Source organism: Actinia tenebrosa, unplaced genomic scaffold (assembly GCF_029948245.1).
Source record: "Actinia tenebrosa isolate PJP-AT-01 unplaced genomic scaffold, QUT_ActTen_1.0 PGA_scaffold0__85_contigs__length_37466705, whole genome shotgun sequence".
Lineage (NCBI taxonomy): Eukaryota > Metazoa > Cnidaria > Anthozoa > Actiniaria > Actiniidae > Actinia > Actinia tenebrosa.
Genome location: NW_028292569.1, coordinates 8,107,710 through 8,127,426, shown reverse-complemented (window position 1 = coordinate 8,127,426; position 19,717 = coordinate 8,107,710). Strand labels below are relative to the sequence as shown.

The window sequence follows — 19,717 nt, the reverse complement described above, 5'->3', positions numbered from 1 at the left end:
GTTAAGTGAAGACTGATACACATGTACAGTAATCTGTAAAGATTATAAGTCAGATTATTTATTTCTGCCACATCTTGATATATGCAAATATTAGAAGAACTGCTGTTAAAAAGTAAATTCTATTGCATTACATAAATGTTTGTTTGTTTTTGACTGAGCCTTTTTGACTTGCTTCCAGGGGAGGAGGGTTGATTACACCCATATAAAGAAGAGCAGGAAAGACCGTCATATGTCTATTAGGATTGAAACTATTAGTCACTCCTTCATTGGTTTTTAGCACGTGGTATCTTTTAGGGGTATGCAATTGGTTTAGCCCTAAACATTAAAAGGAATATCAGTCATACTTTCTATCTTGTGGTAAAAAGTGGTATCTGTAGGGCTAAAATTAAACCAGTACCTTGCCCAAACTCTCTCTTTTAGGGGTTAAATTATAAATTTTGTTCTACAATTTTCCTTGCCTTTTCTTCACGGACATGTTGATTTAAAAAAAAAAATGCATAATATCAAGTCATCATGGCTTTAAAAAGAAAGACCCCCAAATCAGTATAGGTAGGATTCTTGTCAGCAAACAGTATACTTTAATCCTACCAAAATCCTAGGCTATTCCATGGGAAATGGCCTCGCATTCGAGATAAAGGTAAGTTTGAAATAAGGAGACTGCAGTCACTATTTTAATAATGGTGGCAATCCTGACAGCTTATGCTTCTATAAGTATCCGTAGGGGCGAAGGGGCATATCCAGGATTTTCATGGTGAGTTTGAACTGCCTTGCAGTTTGGCAAACCCCCAAAAAAGCTTTTAATTAGAGGGTTTGTACTTGTCCTTTTGGGGTTTGATAAAATGAAGACGATCTAAAGTAGGAACTTTAGTTCATATAGTTGTCATTTAAGGGGGTTCAATTCTGGTTTAGAGGGTTTGGACGAACCTCCTAGATCTGCCCCATTCATGTGTTAAAGTAGGCCAAAGGCCCTAAGAGTATCACATAACAATAAATTATCTAGAAAAAATCAACCGCCTTGGATCGGTTAGATGGCGTGCGTTTCTTGGCAGCTATTACAGGCTTTGATTTAGTTAAGGATTTGGTTTTCAGGAGACTGAATTCTGGTGTGCGGCTTGCATCAAATGGAATATCTGGACTGCTGGTTACACTCTTGACATAATCTAAAGATTAAAACAGACCAGAGGATAAGATATGAAGTCTAACCTTAAACCAATTATTTTAACAGTACCATTTCAACAAACTGCACTAAGGGACTAGACAAAAATTAACTGGAGAGAGGGCAAATTTAGATTAACCCTTTATGCCCCAAGAGAGCCATATAACTTACGTACGTGTACATACATTTCTCTCGGGCAATTTACGGCGAAAAAATCTTGAAGAAGTTGTTGAGTTTCAGCTCAAACACCTTTTCAGATGTTAGATGTTTCAATGTGTTGTGGTCTGTGGTATTTAACTGGAGTGGCTGTTACTTGAGTAGATGTGACTGGAGTGGCTTTTTATTACGAACTTTGTTTTCACAAAGAGTAAATTAGAATTTTTCCAATGGTGTGCATTACAGTACAGTGCTTTTCATATTATAATTACACAACCTCAACATATTTGGCATCAGCCCAAAAAAACGTTTTGGCATCCGTCAATCACAGTATATTATTGTGGTGACAGAATGTTATCCAAATTTACGAAGTAACAGAATATTATGAAAGGCCCTGTAAGAGGCATTACCTGAAGTGCTTTGTGCTTTATTCTTGTGCAAATGAATCCTTACTTTCTTCTTTGAGTTTTGAGGTTCTGAATTTGGACATGTGAGCTTCAATGGAAATGAAAGCATAACCATTGATATGGTTTCACTATTTTACAGAAGCACTTTTTAGAGAGGGTGACATATGACAGCTACAACTTATAGCACTGTATATACTGCATAGCACAGTAGGGTGTAGTGTTGGAAGGTTGCCAGTAGGGCGTAGGTAGGTTGTCACTAGCATGTTGGTAGGTTGTCAGTGGGGTATTGGTAGGTTGCCAGTGGGGTGTAAAGCACGGTATATACTGTATAGCACAACAGGATGTGGGGTATTTGTAGGTTGTCAGTAGGATGTTGGTAGGTTGTCAGTAGGGTGTTGGTAGGTGGTCAGTAGGGTGTTGGTAGGTTGTCAGTAGGGTGTTGGTAGGTTGACAGTGGGGTGTTAGTAGGTGGTCAGTAGGGTGTTCTATTGTTGTCAGTAGCATGTTGGTAGATTGTCAGTAGGGTGTTGGTACTGTAGGTTGACAGTGGGGAGTTAGTAGGTGGTCAGTAGGATGTTGGTAGTTTGTCAGTAGGGTGTTGGTAGGTTGTCAGTAGGGTGTTGGTACTGTAGGTTGACAGTGGGGAGTTAGTAGGTGGTTAGTAGGATATTGGTAGTTTGTCAGTAGGGTGTTATTACAGTGAAGGTGGTCAGTAGGATGTTGGTAGTTCGTCAGTAGGGTGTTGGTACAGTGTAGGTGGTCAGTAGGATGTTGGTAGTTCATCAGTAGGGTGTTGGTACAGTGTAGGTGGTCAGTAGGATGTTGGTAGTTTGTCAGTAGGGTGTTAGTACAGTGTAGGTGGTCAGTAGGATGTTGGTAGTTTGTCAGTAGGGTCGGTACAGTGTAGGTGGTCAGTAGGATGTTGGTAGGTTGTCAGTAAGGTGTTGGTAGGTGGTCAGTAGGGTGTTGGTAGATGGTCAGAAGGGTGTTAGTACAGTGGAGGTGGTCAGTAGGATGTTGGTAGTTTGTCAGTAGGGTGTTGGTACAGTATAGGTGGTCAGTAGGATGTTGGTAGGTTGTCAGTAGGGTCCAGGTAGACTGTCAGTAGAAATGTGGTAGATGGGATGTCAGTCCTATACTGTAGAAAGTTTTGTAAAAGACATTGGAAGTTTGATGGTTAAATGTCAATAAATGTTTTGGACTTATTTAATTACTTATTAGAGATAATTAATACAAATTATTTATTTAATTATCGGCAAAAAGGATGTCTGGGGATCTTTTCTCTCACCAAACTAAGAGAGAAATTTTGATGAAAAAAATGTCATAAAAATAAAGAATGTGCATCTGTAGCTTTTTTAAAAAAGTTGTAGAAAAGTTTTACCAAGCTTATAAAAATGATATACCTTTGATGTCTTAGCCTTCCTTGGTTCAGTGCGAGACACAGCTTTCTTAAAGAATGCAGGTGGTGTCACTGTCTTGGTAAAAGCAGCAAAAGGAGTTTCATCACCCTGAAGTTCTTGCTTTTTCTTTTTCTTTACAGGAGTTTTTTCTGTATCTTGTGCTGATGAAACCTGACTTCTCAACTCTTTTATTGTCTTTTCTACAATCTTTTCTGATAAAGAACTTTTTCCTTGAGCTGCCACTTCATTATTATTTGTCTCATCTTCCTGTAAGCCATTGCTTGTTTTTACACTAGACTCTTTATTTATAATATCATCTTTAGAATACCCATTTATATCTAATACTTTTTTTGTTGGTTTCTTTTTCATTTTTGGTGGCGCTGGAACTTCTTTTTCACTTGTATCCTGTTGACCTTTTTGGGTCCTTTTTTGTTTCTTTTTCTTGCCATCCTTCTGTGTTACTTCTGGTTCATTTTCTTTCTCACCAATTTCTGAAGATGCAGTGCCATTCAACCTCAGCTTTTCCTGTTTCTTCTTAGACTTCTTATTTGGTACAACTTCATCTGGTAATTTCTCGGTTTCTTTTTCTTGTTCTAATTTTCTTTTTCTTCCTTTTTCATTTCCTTCTGTATCATCTAGAAAATGAAAAAAAGTGGTACAGAAGCATTCATCTTGTGATGTGCAGAAGAAATCAAACCACACAGAAAAGAATGGCTTTAATTTATTGAAGTACATTTAGTGATACCCAAAGTAAGGATATGATTTATCTGGATTAACTCATTCTTTAAAATTATTAGAACTATAGAGCAGATTTTGTATCCATAAAGGAGAACAATTATAGTAGATTCTTACGGTACCATATCTTTTGATAACTGTAACTATAGTACACAATGAGATTGGGTTAATTACTGGACGACAAAAGGAAGCCATTTCAAGCTTACAATATGACAGGTCATACAGGGAATGTTCTGTAAGATAGTACCATATATTTCCCACTCATATTAGGACTGCTCTTCTTTGATTTTAATATAGAAAAAAAAAATCACTTTATTTAAGTGTCTTTGACGTTCTAGCGCTTTTGCACTAGTTGGGGACACTTTTCGCTCGCACGCACTACCACTACATTTACTATTCTATGCACACAACGCTCAACTCACATGTTGATTTTTACGGAGGGAGGAAACCGGAGAAGAATCACTACATTGTTTTCTTGAAAAAACATTAACGTTAAATTATTTAATTTACATACCTGAAACAGCTTTTTTGAATCTGATGAAAAGTGAAAGAATTATTTTAGAAACTTTAGCTTTTCTAGTAGTACTATAATTACTGTGCAGACACAATGGGGACAACTTGAAAAGGTCAACCAGTCACAACACAGAGTGAAAACAAAGGAATCAACCAATCATGATAATGATCATAATATTTACATAGTGCTCTTTTTCATATTATGGATATGTTCAAAGGTGCTTTACAATGAGTTGTGAATTCATGAGAGGTGGTTAATATGAGGTGTAGGCAAGCAACAAAGCATAGATATGACAAAAAAATTAGATGTTAACAATTAACAAATGTGGGGATAAACATAAAGAAAAGATTGGCTGAGGTCAATAATCGTGATCACTGAATTTGCCCTCTCCTCTTAAATTTTGTTCAAGTGGTCCCAGTTATTAGAGCAGTTGAAAAACTGCGAAAAAGTCAGTGCAATATGCGTAGTTTGCTGCAAGCGTGATGTTTTCTAAAATTTTGATGGGGAGATTTTTTTTCTAGTGCAATTGGATTGGTCTAACAGTGCTGTGACCTCGGCATGATTATGTCCGAGCCATATTTATTCAGTGTTTCTGGCATTTGATTGGATAGAAAGTATGGCATATGCCCGTGCCTGTGTCACCACTGTGTTTGTGCCATGAGTTTTTCACAGTCATACCGTATGTAAACTGATCTAATATTAATAAGCAAATATAATGCACAATTACTTACTTCTTTGCATAAAGATAAAGCAGGTTCCTGTTTCGCCCTAGTATTTCTCTATCACTGCCCAAGGAAAACAGCTTATCAGCAATAGCTTGGCAGTTTATCTAGCAGGAAACAACAGAATCAGCAGATGTGTTAGTCTTTAACTAAAGTTTTAGGAATTAATATCTTCGAGTAGTAGATAAACAAAAGAATATTTGTCTTTGGGGAAAGGGTTTGCAAAAGGTAAAGTGAAATACAGGAAAAAGATGAAAACGAAAACAGGAATCTTAATCAGTTCTAATTTCAATACAGTGTTGGATGAATTAATTAACATTTCATTTTTCTCCATTATGGCTGTCATGACTTTTGAACTTTAATTTCCAGGGAAAATAATACATGAAATATATAAAAAGAACCTTGGTAAAGTTGTCTCATTTACAGCACAACACCCAAAAGTATGACCACATCCAATGGGCTTTTTCCTTCAAAACAGGCCTTATTTGGCAAGATCAAAATATAGGGAAAACCAGCCAGCTTCCCATTGAAACGTGTCAGTTTAATGTACAGAACCCATGCATAGAAGTATGCGAATACATTAAATCTAGCCACACTTTTGCTCGTTGCGCCATAAAAATACCTGTAATATTTGTTTCTTTTCATCTTGTTTCTCATCTTCTTCATTTTCTTTTCTTAATCTTTTTTCTTCTATGTCCAACAGTTTTTCTAGAACTCCATCTTTCACAGCCCGACTAACCACTTGACTGTGCAAATGTACAGGAAAACAAATTCAAGAAATTTAATAAAAAATGTTGTGCCTTTTTACGATTCCTTGTGTCTCATCAAATGAATCACCTTTTAGTTTCTGCAGCAAGAACAAAGAATGGTTCCAATAATGATGAAATAATCTCTGATGAAACCTGTTGAGAAGAATATAGTACCATTTGTTTATAAAATAAATTAAAAGCTCGGCAGGCACAAATATTGCATGGGGAAAAGCATTTATAGCATGGGTCACTGAGCAAACAGTCAAATATTTCTTACACAATTCAGGTAGGTAGTTTGCTGGTTTCATTGATGAGTCCTAACACTCTTGTTGTCACACAACAGTTAAATGTTACGCGTCAGTTTTTAGTGTTTCTCAATATTGTTTGCTTTGACATTCATATAAAACTTTCCTTATTATTAAACAAGAACTATTCCCCCCCTTTTTTGACATTATATTTATCATCTCTACCCTTCATAGATAGGTTTTACAATGGTTTTTACATTTGATAGGTAGGTGAACTTCAGTAAGCAAAACTGATATGTAGGCGAACTTCAGTGGGCAACTATGGGAAACTATGCTTAGGCAAAACTATCAGATACCATTGACTGTGAGCAAGGACCACACTGATCTCACTCTGATATGTCACAACATACAAAGTATAATTTAATATACTCCTCATTTACATAACTCTAACTCTAACAGTACAGTATTCTCACCAAATATAGGAAATTATCTTCTCTTTTCATTATCAACTCATGATCATTGCCCATTACAAGAAAAATACAATTCATTTTTTATTTATGTATGTATGGACCCTATCATTGTTTTTCTTTTAAACTTTTACTGGCATATCTCACCTTTTCATTGGCAACATTGCTAAGCTCGTTTAAAAAGACACTACAAAGATGAAGCTTCATTCCAGCAGGAACCTGTTGGTCACAAGGTGTTTTTATTCAAAAAACCATCAGAATTAAAATCACTTTTTTATTTTTAAATCAACATGCAAAGTAATTTTTGATCTTGTTTTCAACACATGTAGGTGTCCATGGTTTAAAACTTACATTTTCTTTTGAAGGATGAAGTGGGCCATCTTTGTAAATATCACACAATCTACTACAAACACTAGAAAATCAAGAACACATATTGGTTGACTTGCACATGAGTAGAGTTTGTTAGGTCTCTCCTCTCTCATTTAGAGTTTGCCGTCTTCACAATTCATATTAGATATTAATATTTTATAATCCTTCTGCGTGTGAGAGTAACGTATTTAACCCTTTCGGGTTGTCTCTCTTGCATGCTCCACTTCTTAATCTCATTTTTGTAGATTTTGCAAGGAAAATAAAAAACTTTTGAACCTCCCTGATTTGCAGGTGTTTTTTGGGGGGTGGGGTTCCATTTTTATTCCCTCTGTAAAGCCTAAAACTATAAATTCGATCTTCAAGTTAGCTGTGCTCTGACTTTGATCAGCCCAAAGGTTGTTTCAGGGTATCTAATTTTTTATCATCATATTCCTCTTCTTCATCATTATTCATAATTATTATTGTTATTATCATTACTGCTGGGTTAATAAAAATTTGTTTTCTTTGAACTCAATTACCTTGGTTCCCAGCTGTTTCTCTTTAAAAATTCCAAATTCTCCTTTATAAACATTCTCACCAGCTGTGAAACAAAAATATGAATATTAAAGAATATTTTGGAATAGAGGAGTTTTTCTTGATAGAAGAAAAACACTGAAGGTCACTTGGCCTGTAAAGGTGTTTTAAGAGTATTTGGTACAAATCATGGGGGTAGGATGCATACAGTACATAGTCTTAAGTCTTAAGTCTTCTCGGACAAGGACTTAAAACCGTAGCCTGCCCTGTCTCCCAACCCTTCCTAACCAACAGTAAATGGGGGATATAAAAGAACCTGTTGAATTATTCGTATAAGAGTAGGGGATTGTCGCCCGGTTCAACAGCCTATCCCAATCTGGAGGCATTAATACTAACTTACTAACAAATTACTCATGATTGTAAGCTGCACGGCTGCTACTAGCGCCTAAATACGCAGCCCATAAAGTCCTCCACTGGTCATGATTGTGAAGCGCATTGAGACCATGTAAAATGCGCTATATAAGAACCCTGTTATTGTTATTATTATTATTATTATTACATACACACAGAGATTTGTACAAAGATTGTGAGAACCGTTGCCTGATGAAGACCAATGGTAAAAATCAATTGCCATTGATAAAATATGTCTAGTAAAGCTATTTCACTTATAGCTTCACAGTCACATTTATATAGGTGAATCTTTGAAAATTTTTTTAAATTGTTTCTTATGATGTGAGACTTGTAATGAAGGTTTGTCATAACTTACCAGATAAAATTTGTCCAGTCTTAATCGATCAATCCCATGCCATTCTTTGTGCATTGTCTTAAAAAATGTTATGATATATGTAAAAGCTGAAGGAAAAACAAAAAGAAAGTATCCTAAATTTCTGCCCAAAAATGACCTACTCTACATCGCAGTGCATATATCCTTTGTGCTATTGACCAATACCTTAGTTGGGTAACTGGTCCAAATATTAATAAGTATTAATAATATCAATCAATATTATAAGATTGGATCAGTCTTTCATACCTGACTCCTTATTTTTAAAACTTTGTTGTAACTTGGAAATATTTTCTGCTAACTCCTCCTAAAAGATGTTAGATATCACCATCAAGCTTTTGTTCATGAGCTAAAAATAGCAATAGCAAATAGCAGTCTTGGCTGTATCTAAGTTCTAGTTATTAATTATTGACTTAAAAGTTGTATTTTTCGAGTTGTGCATTTTTTATTTTACCATGATGATTATATAAGATTTAAAAAAACTTGCATGCTGATTGGCTGGATAAAATACTTAAGAAATGTGCACATGTCGATTGGCTAGCTACCGTTTTTATATCAGAGGACAGAGACCCACTCTTACAAATTCTTCTAAAATAAAAAAAAACATGTCTCATGGTCCTAACCTTGCTTGTCTAATGCTATGCGAGCTCCAAATGCAGTATGTATCAATTGGTGATTTATAATCATTTACGAGAAAGGCACTGACAAAGACCTAGCAGCTATTTAGGTGATATGATGCATGGTATTAACATCATGAAAGCTTATGAGAAGTCTTTTAATAAACTAAATCATTTAGTCTGAGTCATTTAGTTTGCTTTCAAAACTCCATAGTTTGTACCTGAATTAAAGGTTTGTCTGACATCCAAAAGCAGTAGAACAGTCCTTTCCATATCTTCAGCATCTCTATCTCACTAAAACCTAATATTAAAACGTGTATACCATAAATCCTCTACAAAGCCCCACCCCCAGGGGCTTCAGCATTTCAGGCACATATAAAGAGAGTGAGGGGAGGGTATCATGGATTTAGAAAAACTAAAGTATTAGGATTACATGATTCCCCCTGTATTTCATGTGGTAAGACATACTCTTTCAAAGTTTAAACTTTGGACAAAAATAAGAATAGGGGACTGCTTATTTGAGAGGGAGATCTTAATATTGGATTTACTGCACAAAATAAATCAATAGCAACAACAGGGGCCGAGGAGCACCCTAAAAGTGGGAGGTAGGGGTAAGTTTGGAAAATAAGAGACTAGTATGGGAAAAAGAAAAAGGTTGGGAGGCCTGTAGCCTCTTTTTCTCCACCCCCTCCACGACCCCTGAACATTTTTCAATATTTTTTTTTAGATTTTTAGATTTTGCCCACAGGCTTGTGCTGCACAATAGGACTCAGGGTCCCCTTCCAGGTACATTACACCACTTTCCAAACCCGTAAAATCCCCATACCCATCCCACAATCAACCCCTTAAGAAATCATAAGTAAACACCAGAAACTGAGGGTGGCCACCACTGCCAGGGTTTCTTTACATCCTCAGAAGTTGTTCTTTTACGTCCCTCCATTGTAGGGGGAGGTAATGTGAAGAGACAGGACGACCACTTTATGTGGTCATCCGAGCCACGTTAAGGTCTAACCATTTGTAGTCTTTATTACAAAGGCAGCACCTTCTCCTCATTTATTTTAAGACCTTGAGTGTTGATCTGGCCAGGACTCAAACCATGAACTCCTGCATGATAGTCTAATGCTCAACCAACTGAGCAATGTGTGTTATACATGAATATAGGAATCTCCCCTTCCTCTTAGACCCCCTCCCCCCTTTTCGCCCAACTCCCTTCTCCTTAATAAAAAGGAAAAAACTGAATAAGAAAATGATAAGGTCAAAAACACGTGCTACCAAAGACATGCAGAGCCACGTTATTCCATAATAAAGGGTATTATTCATTTCTTGATACTCGGAGATCCCTATTTTCTCTAATCTAAAGTCAATACAAAATTATTGCATTATGTTATTATTACGAAAGATTTTATGAGTAAAATAAAGAAGACCTAAAGCTTATTTCTTCTTTTTCGTAATTTAAGTTACGAAAGTGGACGGATGATAAATAGCTAAAAACAAATGTTTTATGTAAAACACACACCTTTTACAGTTGATGGTCGACTTGCTATCCATGCTTGAAGTCTTTTAACGGCTCTGTCACGGATCGTTTTGTCGTTATTTGCTAACTTTTTAGCAAAGTGTTCTTCTGCTCCTCCGACCGCCATCTTGAAATTTTCACGTGGATACAAACACGCATGCGCGTTGACACCCAACCACAGGGAGCCTATGAAAGGGAAATATAAAAATAACAGTAATAAAATGATATGCGCAAAAACATTTTTGCTTGGTTTCCTTTTTTCTCTTAGTACAATTATAAAAACACGATAAATTTATCCCAAAGTATAAAAATTCAAAAAAGGGTTTTTTTTATTGCTTTATCTATAATTTGTTTCTAAATTGGGTTCCCTGTGGCTTTCAACCATCTCGCATCTGCGTGCGTGCATCCGGTTCATTTGTGTTAGTGACTGCATTGCTCATGGTTCTCTAAAGCAAATATGCCCAACAAAAAGAACAAAAACCAACCTAAAAATGCTTTTTATTACTACATGATATCTTTACGTCCTCAGCTGGAGAGACAAGGGGTAGTTTTGGCGAATGGAATGCAATCTTTAGCTGAGTTAGCTGGGCCAAGATGGAAGGTATTTTTAGCTTTACAGCTACAGTCAAACTACCCCGTGAGAACACGTAGAGGTCGTTAATGACTTCATTTTTGGATTCTTGATTTCATTATTCGATTTGAACATTCATTACTGAAAACGAATCTTCAAAGCCTAGCATATACAAAAGCCAAGCATATACAAAAGCCAAGCATATATGCAGCTGAAATACGAGAGCAATTTTTTATTAAAGAAATATCTAATATTAATGACTTACCTTCTGTTTCCGCAATTTACAGTGTAAACAAAGAACCTACAAGCCAAGTTGATCGAAATTTCAAACTCTTATTATTTTTTGAATATTGGAGATTCGTTTTCAATGATGAATATAAATATATGTATATTCGAATCGAATAATGAAATCAAGAAACCAAAAATGAAGTAAAGTCTTTTAAAACGACTTACTGTCTTTATTAGATGGAAGTCCTTAGTTGCTGTTTAGTTTGAAAATATACACTTAGTTTGAATGACCAACTGACTATGAAGCGAGAATTATGAAAAGGCCTTGCAAATTGTTTGCATATTAAAAAATAGTGGTTTTAATATTTTGTTCATAAAAGGTCAACGCCTAAATATCTTGCAACTGATTACTGTAGAACTTGTATAAATGTCGTAATTTGTGGGTTTGGCTTTAAGGACCTCCCAGAGCATGAAAAAGAAGTGTACCAGGAAATGGCCAGGCAGGCCAAGGCAAACAAACAGAGTTATGGTGGATTGCGAAATGACCGTAGAGACTGTACTGGTCAGCTATTATCTGTGAGTATAAAAGAACAAGAAATTTGTTATCAGGAAGAATGAGCAATTACGGTATTTGAGAGGATGTATACAAATAATTATTATTGGTTTGGGATGAGTGGGTGGGGGGAGAGGGCAAAATGTTCTGCACTGAATCAAAATATGGCAACCAATTTGAATAACTATTGTTACTAGCCCTGTGTTTACAAAAGTGTTTTGACTTGTAAAAGAGGCCGTAGTCATTCCAGAACAATTGTCATTCAAATTGTTGGTTGTAATATTTTGATTTGGTGTTTAAAAATTTTTCAAACTCAGTCAAACATTTAAAAAATTGTAGTGAGTAACGTTGGGGGTACTCATTACTCATTATCTTAATGGAATTTTATACTCATTTTCTCGATAGAATTTCATATACATTTCTTGTATTTTCCTGTCCTTAAGTGTCCTTTTTTAGCCTCCAAATCTATTGTAAGTCATAAAGCAAAGTTATTAATATTTATGTTTATTGAATATGAGGAAATTTATATAGTTTTTTATTTCTTCCAACTGTAGCAAAGAGTTGATACTGTTAGCCTGAATGAAAACAAGCGACGCAGGCAGAGAGAAGAAGTGAAATCAGCCTGGCCTCCTGGAAAATGTAATCTTAAAGAAAATGCACTTAAAAACATTTTATTTTGATGTAGAAGACTGATGTTATTAGGACACCAAGAAACAGAAAATTGTGTGGATTGAGGGTAAACAAAAGTTAGGCAAAACTTAACTTTGAGGCCTGCAGGTCTGATTTCTTTGTGCTAATGTATGCTGCCCATCAATATGTAGCCTATTTGTTAGTCTGTTGTTGTGGATCATTGAGCAAGATTTTCCTTGTTTGCCAGCTGGATATTTCACAACGGCATTCTTCATGGTGGCATTTTAGCCCAACCTCATCAAGGAACTTTTGTCTCAGTAATCAGCTCATCAATAAAACATAGTTAAAACAGTATAATTCAAACTCATTCAGTATACTCACTAAGCAATGAAAGTTCATGAGAGCTCATGTGTTTAATATTGTGTTTAATTTTCAGTGGTCTGTGATGAGAGGTTCTTCTTCATTGGCTTTATGTCTTTGTGTCCAGCATCTTCTGATGACCTACAGCTACCTTGTGAGCTGGGGGTGGCGGAATTCTCTATCAACAGGGGTATTATCAACACCATGCACAGATTCATTCATCCAGGTAATGCTTGTGTATTTTTTTTTTTTTGTCAAATTCACATTCACATTTTCAGATATTTATTGCAGGGTAGTTGCAATTGTTTCCAAGACAAAGATTAGCAACAAGGCTCACTTCAAGCAATATGGAATTGTTGCCATACACCGAATTGAAATGTGATGACCAATGTGAATAACTACTGTTATGGACTGACTAGGCTTGTGTTCACGTAGAAACATAAAAGCATTTTCACATGTACTGTAAGAGAGGCATTAGGGATTCTAATTGGTTGCCACATTTCAATTTGGTGTATAATACTCTTTTATAACCAGGTTGGCAACTGTTTAATGTAGAATTGAATAGCAAGAAGCAAAGCATACATTTAGCATATATTAAGATCATGGTACTAGTATTTACTCAATAAAATTAAATGTCAGTAATAAAGGTCTGTAATGACTTTATGTATTTTAACAGGGGAAATACCACTTGGATACAGATATGAATGCATGAGTACTAGTAAGTAATGGAATGACTCAGTTTCAACCTTGAATACGATCATAATAAGATTCAATAGATCTATATATCTATACATACATATTTTATATACTATATCCTAAGAATCATGTGTTGTGATTGGCTGCATAAGGGAGTGACATTTTCTTTCTCAGCCCATCGTCCGGTTATATCCTGACGTGAGGCTCACTGTCATGTTATCCAAGTGCACACGTGAGAAAACAGATTGTTAAACAACAAAACAAATTGCAAAACAAGTGATAAAGTAAACAGGTAAAAAATGGTTATTTATGGGCCTAAAGTAGGTCCTGATAGGGGAACACTTTGCTCTCGGCCTAGATATTATGGCTTTTATGACTTCAAATATATGACACAGGCAAAAGAGAGCTACTTGGAAACTATTTTCCGTTCAAGCCATAATATTAATAACAAGTGAAACACTGTACTTTTTAGGTGAGAAAACTCACAAGATTCCTATAGAAGGTCTTGCGAGAGATGAAGATACCCACCGAAGAATATTATGGGACCTCTTGAGATTTGTAAATCCTGATGGACATTCAGTTTTTCCACCAGTATATAGCAGGGTAGGTTATTTTAGATTTGTGTGATAAGTACTGTAATACCATGATTATCGATATCCTGTGAATTCTGCAGTCACAAGCTGGCAGCGTGCTGAAATTAGATTTTTCTCTACAGTCAATCAAAAATGATCAGTCAGTACCTTTTATGTTCTTGACTGGCAGCAGAGAAAAACCAATTTCACAACAAGCCATTGGAATGTCTTAGTTCGCAGAATATGGAAAACCATGGTAAAAACTTATTAATTGCCTTCAACATTGTTTATACTCAAATTTCGAAAGTCACTAAATTGTGTCACTAAAGCTAATATCTTCAAGAGTCCACAAAAAGACTGTACAATGAAGTTTGAAGGCAATTCAGAGTTTGATAGGTCAAATTTTGATCAGTTAATTCATTTATCCATGTTCTGTTTTGTTTTCCTGTGTCTTAGGCATCAGAAACCAAACTAACAGAGGCCTGTCTTGACTGTTTAGCAAGAAATGCAGGTATGATTATTAACATAATTATTACCTTTTGTTCTTCCAATGGATCAAATACTATTAACCCATTTTAGCTGTGGCCAGTACAATTAATAGCTGTGTTTCAACTTTATTTGCAGAAATGCCAAACAGACTGAAAAAGGTTTATGAACTAGAGGGATTAATTACTGATTTGCATAGCCATATTGCAACAGAAGGGCAGTCGATATCCAAGGCTCAAGCTACTGATCTTATATCTACCACAGTCTTTGACTATGAACCAGGTGCAAGGTAAACTTAGCCCCTGTTATAACAGTGATGCCATTTTTATTACCAAATATATCATTATTTTTTGGGAGAATATGATGCCAAAATACCCAGTAAGTAGCAATTATTTGTACCCATTCAGGTTACATAACTTTCAAAACCTTCAAAACAGTAATTTGAGGTTACCCTCCCCTCCCCTAACATACTCAAGACTGGCTCAGCCTCCACCAGTTTTTCTCCCTCTTTCTCTCTCCCCTCCCCCTCCCTAACATATTCACGATGGGATTTCCAGGATATGCCCTGATGAGAGTCCATAATATCAGGTTTAATATTTAATACTTATTGATGACTGGGACCGAGGGAAATGGTGTGTTTTGTGATCCTGAAATGGCGATGTTTTCACAATGGGAATCCAAGGGAAATATTACCGTCTCAGGACCACAAAACACACTGCTTTCCCAAGGTTCAAGTGAATAAGTGTTTTGTTATATACCAAGTGTCAAAGAAAAAAAGGCAGTTATTTGATTTTTTGATTATTTGATTTCAAAAAACATAGAAAAGTGTACATTTCTGGGGAAATCAATCCTGGTATTGTCATTACTGGTCAATAACATATTGTTGCCGTCTGAAAGCCATCGGCAGGGAAACATCAAAACTAGTTCATGTTAACGTGATATCCTTTCGTCCAATCAGAGTACGAGAAAAATGGACTTTGATAGTGTTGGTATATAACAAAAATCAGTTTGTTTGGAAGTAAGGCTATTTTAAAATTCCGTCATAGTAAACCTTGGTTTATTAGTGAGTCCCATTATATTTCAACCCTTTTCCCAGATTTTCCTGGAGATTTTTACTCTAGTCTCTCTTGTACAGGGCAAAAATATTTACCGGTTTTTCACATCTAATTATTTCTTATGTTTTCAATAGATGTGAGTGGCATGATGAACAGGAAGTGAAGTATTGTGCACTAGGAACTGTCAAAAGATACAGGTACCAGCTCGTGTGTCATAAAATCCACAGGAAACCCATGCAAATATATTCTAGCACTTTATTTATGGGACTTCCACACTGCTGGTAGTGTTTGTTTCCTTGATTCCTTGACAATTATATCCTTCGTTTATGCCCTGGTAAGGTCCCTAACCTAATGTGCTTTCATTTGAGATGTGTTAGACAAGTGAAAGTCTGTTGTTCCAGACAACATACCTGGTAGAAGAGAAAAGTTCCTTGTTAAGATATTATTGTTAAAGCATGGTTTTTCCCTAGTTTTTCTTGCCTTTATACATGTACTTACTCCATACTATGTTCACAGTTTGCAAGACACATTTCAACTTGTATTTTTCTATTATGGGAGGAAATTCATTTCTTATTGCAAGGGAGAAAATGTGACAGAATTTTAATCCAAATCACGTTGGTGAAAAGTGAGACCCATAGTTTAGTTTCTGTCAATCATAAATATCAAACATACCGAACATGGCAGTAGCCTTCTTTGAAGTTAAAAAAATGTCTTCAAAATCCAAGACTGGGGCTTAGTAATGAAATTGGTGGTTAGGGTTTGATAAAATGGATGATGTATTAAAATATACTGTATTAAAACAAAGGTTTTTGCTTTTGTTTACAGTTACTGTATGGCAGACTTTCTTTGCCCCCATTATAATGTACCTCTATCTGTAAATCACGTGCCTGAGAGACCAGAGGGTTCTTTCTGCACAGTATTAAGTGGCCAAGAGAATAACACAGTAAATGGTAGCAGAAATAATAATAATAATAATGACGATGATGATGATGAAACCAACTTGTATGCATCATACAACAGAACAGATAGGCCACAAATGGGTAAGAAAGTTTATTCTTAAAGCTTGAGTATGCTCACTTTGTCGAGCGTTTTCTCGTACATCGGCCACATACTGCTCAATTTGGAGGACATAACAATAGTTTTCCAATTCACAGGAGATTGAAATTCTCTTGTTTCGCCTTCCAAAAAGAGCTGCTTTGATGTCACATTCAAGGGTCTATTTTTAAAAATGTCAGACTGATCCTGAAGTTTTGATTGCAACCTTTTGATTCACTACATTATTATAGTTTGTTTAATTATTTACACATTTTAAACCAATACTATTTGTCTGGTCATATATATAGATGGTGGTTCTGGGAATACCATGGAATCATTCCACAGATTCGGCCCTACCTACGAATCAGATGATATTCAGTCCTATAGAAATGGGACAGCTATTAATCCTCCAAGTCAACTACCTCAGTATAATTACCCTCAACGACCAAGCATTCCAGGAGGTGGTGGTGGCAGCAGCGCGCCGTTTGGACGTGGTAGAGGCAGAGGAAGAGGTGTACCTTCCAGTCAGTTTGTTCGTCAGCCAAACATGGCTGCAGCTCATTCAGTTGGATACAGCGGTAGCGAACCAGGTTTGTCAACCATCTAGATTATTACTGACAAAGACATGGTGGCCATGTTGGTGTTATCAACAACCTGAAGCTAATTAGAAGTTTCTTGTTAAAAGCCTCCAACATGGCCGGGATGACGTTACAACTTGCGAACAAAAAATTGTACTTTTTTGGTTTTCTTAAACGAAATTTAATTTATAAATTTTCTCGAGAAAGCGCCATATAGTTATTGGCAGTATTCTGCACCTCTGTTATTCCCTCCATTGACTTTACGACTAGCATTTCTCCTTCATCGGTTGTAAAATAAGCATCCTGAAGAAGACAGACTAAGATCCGTGGATTAGCTAAAATCAACCAAGTATGTCGCAGCAACAAAAAAAAAAAAAAAAAAAAAAAAAAAAGAAACAAACCGAAATTCTAAAGAAATAACAGTTCAGCAAGTATTTTAATCTTGTCTGTTCTTCTCCATAGGATATCCAGGAGGCGCTGCAAGACCGACGAGCAAGGCTCCTGTTTCAGGGTCTGTATTAAACTACGCAAGCAAGGGCCGAGGTGTATCGCGTATTCCAAACACAACCCCAAAGGTATATTCGGGCTCTGCTAATGCTCCTCATCCATCGTTCGCCCCACCACCTCCGTTGGCATGGCAACAGCCACCTGACCATTATCAACAACAACAACAACAACAACAAATACATCGGTTACAAAACCGACAGAAATATCAAGGACGAGGAGGAGGACCTTATCAAGAAAATAATGTATCCGGAAGGCGGAATGTCAGTGACGTCATGAACATGATGGCCCATATGAGCATGTTTGAGAATCAATAGCCAGTACTATAATGATATAATAATACGGTATTTATCAAAGGATTTGTTATATACTGTTCAAGTTAGTTCTATTTGCTTCAACCTTCGCCACCCGACTTACTATCACAAGTAAGAAAGCCGTGAGGAACTATGAGAAGCTTGTGTAATCTATAACCAGCTATATCAATAGCGCGACTTTCGTATGGGTGAGTGGAAAACAATGCGGTAAATTCGCAGTAGCTGTACTATCAACTATACCGTTTTTAACCGTAGACGTAACTAAGCGTTGTAATTGGATGAATTACTCGAATGCAATGGGGAGCCATTTCAGTATTACGTTAATCAGTGTCGTATCGTATACCCGCCAAACGTCAGTACCGTACGTTCCCCATCCATACGAAAGCCACTCTATAGTTTCGAAGAATATTCACTTTATTAGGCTGTTGTATATTTCGCCTGCTAAGACAATTCAGTTCCAGCCTTTACGTATTTAATTTTGAGCCACTCTTCTGTCGTTTTGAGTGGAGATATCGTAAAGTTGCTTTAAGATATTTCATTTGATCATGATTTATTTTCGTTCCCCTTAACTGGACCACTGGGATTTCATGCTTTTCTTTCTGTCGTTAAAGGGAAATGCATTCGTTATTTATTTCTCACTTATCTTACATATTGGCGGGCGTTTCGGACTCACCGAGTATGAAAGCTAAGCGTGGGCTCCCATTGCACGGACAGAAGCATAAATACAGACCTTTCGCAAATTCGCTCAGGTGACCCAATACTATGGTTCTAAATCGAAGTTGGATATAACAAAATACAGTAAATGTATAAACACATTAAGTCCAACCTCGACATGGAGTCATTGTTTCGTGGTCACTCAATCGAATCTGCAAAAGGTCTATAGCCCCAGAAAGCTCTAGCCGGCAATGTTTATACATGATTAGTAGTAAATGCATGCGTGTAGGACGAAAAAATATTGCATGTGCATGCTTCCATTATATAACCTAGTTAAGATTTTGATCTCTCCTTTGACCGTTAAAGGTAGCCCATCTAAGTAAGAGCGAAAAGCCAAAAGAAGGGGCTATTGTCTGGTCTAACTAATGACCCCGATGGAGTGCATACCATATATCCGTGACTGGAAAAGTTAACTTACAAAATGGTACTGAATTATTACAACGTTTTGTAAGTATGCGGTCTACCGAACTTACTAATTCGTGCAATTTCTAACTGTTTTGTTTTTTCACGGATATATGGTATGCAATATAGTAGCTAAGGAAATTGGAAAACTTTTCATTTCCGTCGCTTTTCTTACAGTTTCTTAAAATTTCGAGCTCAAGACTTTAATTAATAATAAAAAGTCAATAATTTGCAAGATATCCTTTAGCATTTTGCGAAGTAGGTTTCTCTGAGATCTGTAACGTCTGTAACGGCTGGAACCAACTCTGTGGATTTTTGAGCTGACGCTATGTTTTATTTTTCTGAACGGAAGCCGAAGCAGTGACGGATCTTGAATCTTGAAAAGAGCGGGAAGAGAGGAAAATATCATTGAACACTGACTAATTAAAAATGAAAGACAAAGCATCCTTGGTTCGGCAACTGCAAATATCTAACAAATGATTATTAACCAGTTCCCACTTAGGACATTATTCAACCCAACGAATTAATTCCCAGCAGTTAATTTAAATTGCGTCTCAGTTTGTGCTTAAATAATGTCCTTGGATTCACAAGGGGACAGCCCCCCTTTACACCCCTTACATCCACCACTCTGATTGGCTGAAACTGAGATTATGTACATATAATGGCAACGGCGTC

General features: G+C 36.4%; 2 protein-coding genes across 2 annotated transcripts; one reads left to right on the top strand and one right to left on the bottom strand.

Annotated features, from left to right (window-relative positions):
* Positions 1-24: 24 nt before the first annotated feature.
* LOC116289971 (uncharacterized) lies at positions 25-10,472 on the bottom strand. Its single transcript, XM_031696931.2, has 14 exons — positions 10,348-10,472; positions 9,053-9,132; positions 8,464-8,521; positions 8,200-8,285; positions 7,439-7,500; positions 6,903-6,963; positions 6,699-6,770; positions 5,928-5,992; positions 5,713-5,836; positions 5,100-5,197; positions 4,369-4,388; positions 3,123-3,754; positions 1,723-1,807; positions 25-1,160 (listed from the first exon to the last, which is right to left on the bottom strand). Exons 1-14 carry the CDS (start codon positions 10,469-10,471, stop codon positions 997-999), a joined length of 1,731 nt encoding a protein of 576 aa, XP_031552791.2. The 5' UTR covers position 10,472; the 3' UTR covers positions 25-996.
* A 261-nt stretch (positions 10,473-10,733) lies between these two features.
* LOC116289982 (protein maelstrom homolog) lies at positions 10,734-19,486 on the top strand. The gene is made up of 12 exons (XM_031696945.2): positions 10,734-10,945; positions 11,600-11,719; positions 12,251-12,335; positions 12,763-12,912; positions 13,363-13,404; positions 13,855-13,985; positions 14,411-14,465; positions 14,579-14,729; positions 15,630-15,692; positions 16,321-16,535; positions 16,839-17,120; positions 17,571-19,486. Exons 1-12 carry the CDS (start codon positions 10,802-10,804, stop codon positions 17,927-17,929), a joined length of 1,797 nt encoding a protein of 598 aa, XP_031552805.2. The 5' UTR covers positions 10,734-10,801; the 3' UTR covers positions 17,930-19,486.
* The last annotated feature ends 231 nt before the right edge of the window (positions 19,487-19,717 follow it).

Excerpts from the sequence above, each read along its gene's own strand:
- LOC116289971 (XM_031696931.2), bottom strand. The coding sequence starts at position 10,471 with ATGGCGGTCGGAGGAGCAGAAGAACACTTTGCTAAAAAGTTAGCAAAT. Across the intron at positions 9,133-10,347 it reads TCGACCATCAACTGTAAAAG|GTTTTAGTGAGATAGAGATG; the intron begins GTGTGTGTTTTA and ends TTTTAATATTAG. Across the intron at positions 1,808-3,122 it reads GGAAGGCTAAGACATCAAAG|CTCACATGTCCAAATTCAGA; the intron begins GTATATCATTTT and ends TTTCCATTGAAG.
- LOC116289982 (XM_031696945.2), top strand. The coding sequence starts at position 10,802 with ATGCCCAACAAAAAGAACAAAAACCAACCTAAAAATGCTTTTTATTAC. Across the intron at positions 10,946-11,599 it reads TAGCTGGGCCAAGATGGAAG|GACCTCCCAGAGCATGAAAA; the intron begins GTATTTTTAGCT and ends TTTGGCTTTAAG. Across the intron at positions 13,405-13,854 it reads ATATGAATGCATGAGTACTA|GTGAGAAAACTCACAAGATT; the intron begins GTAAGTAATGGA and ends TGTACTTTTTAG.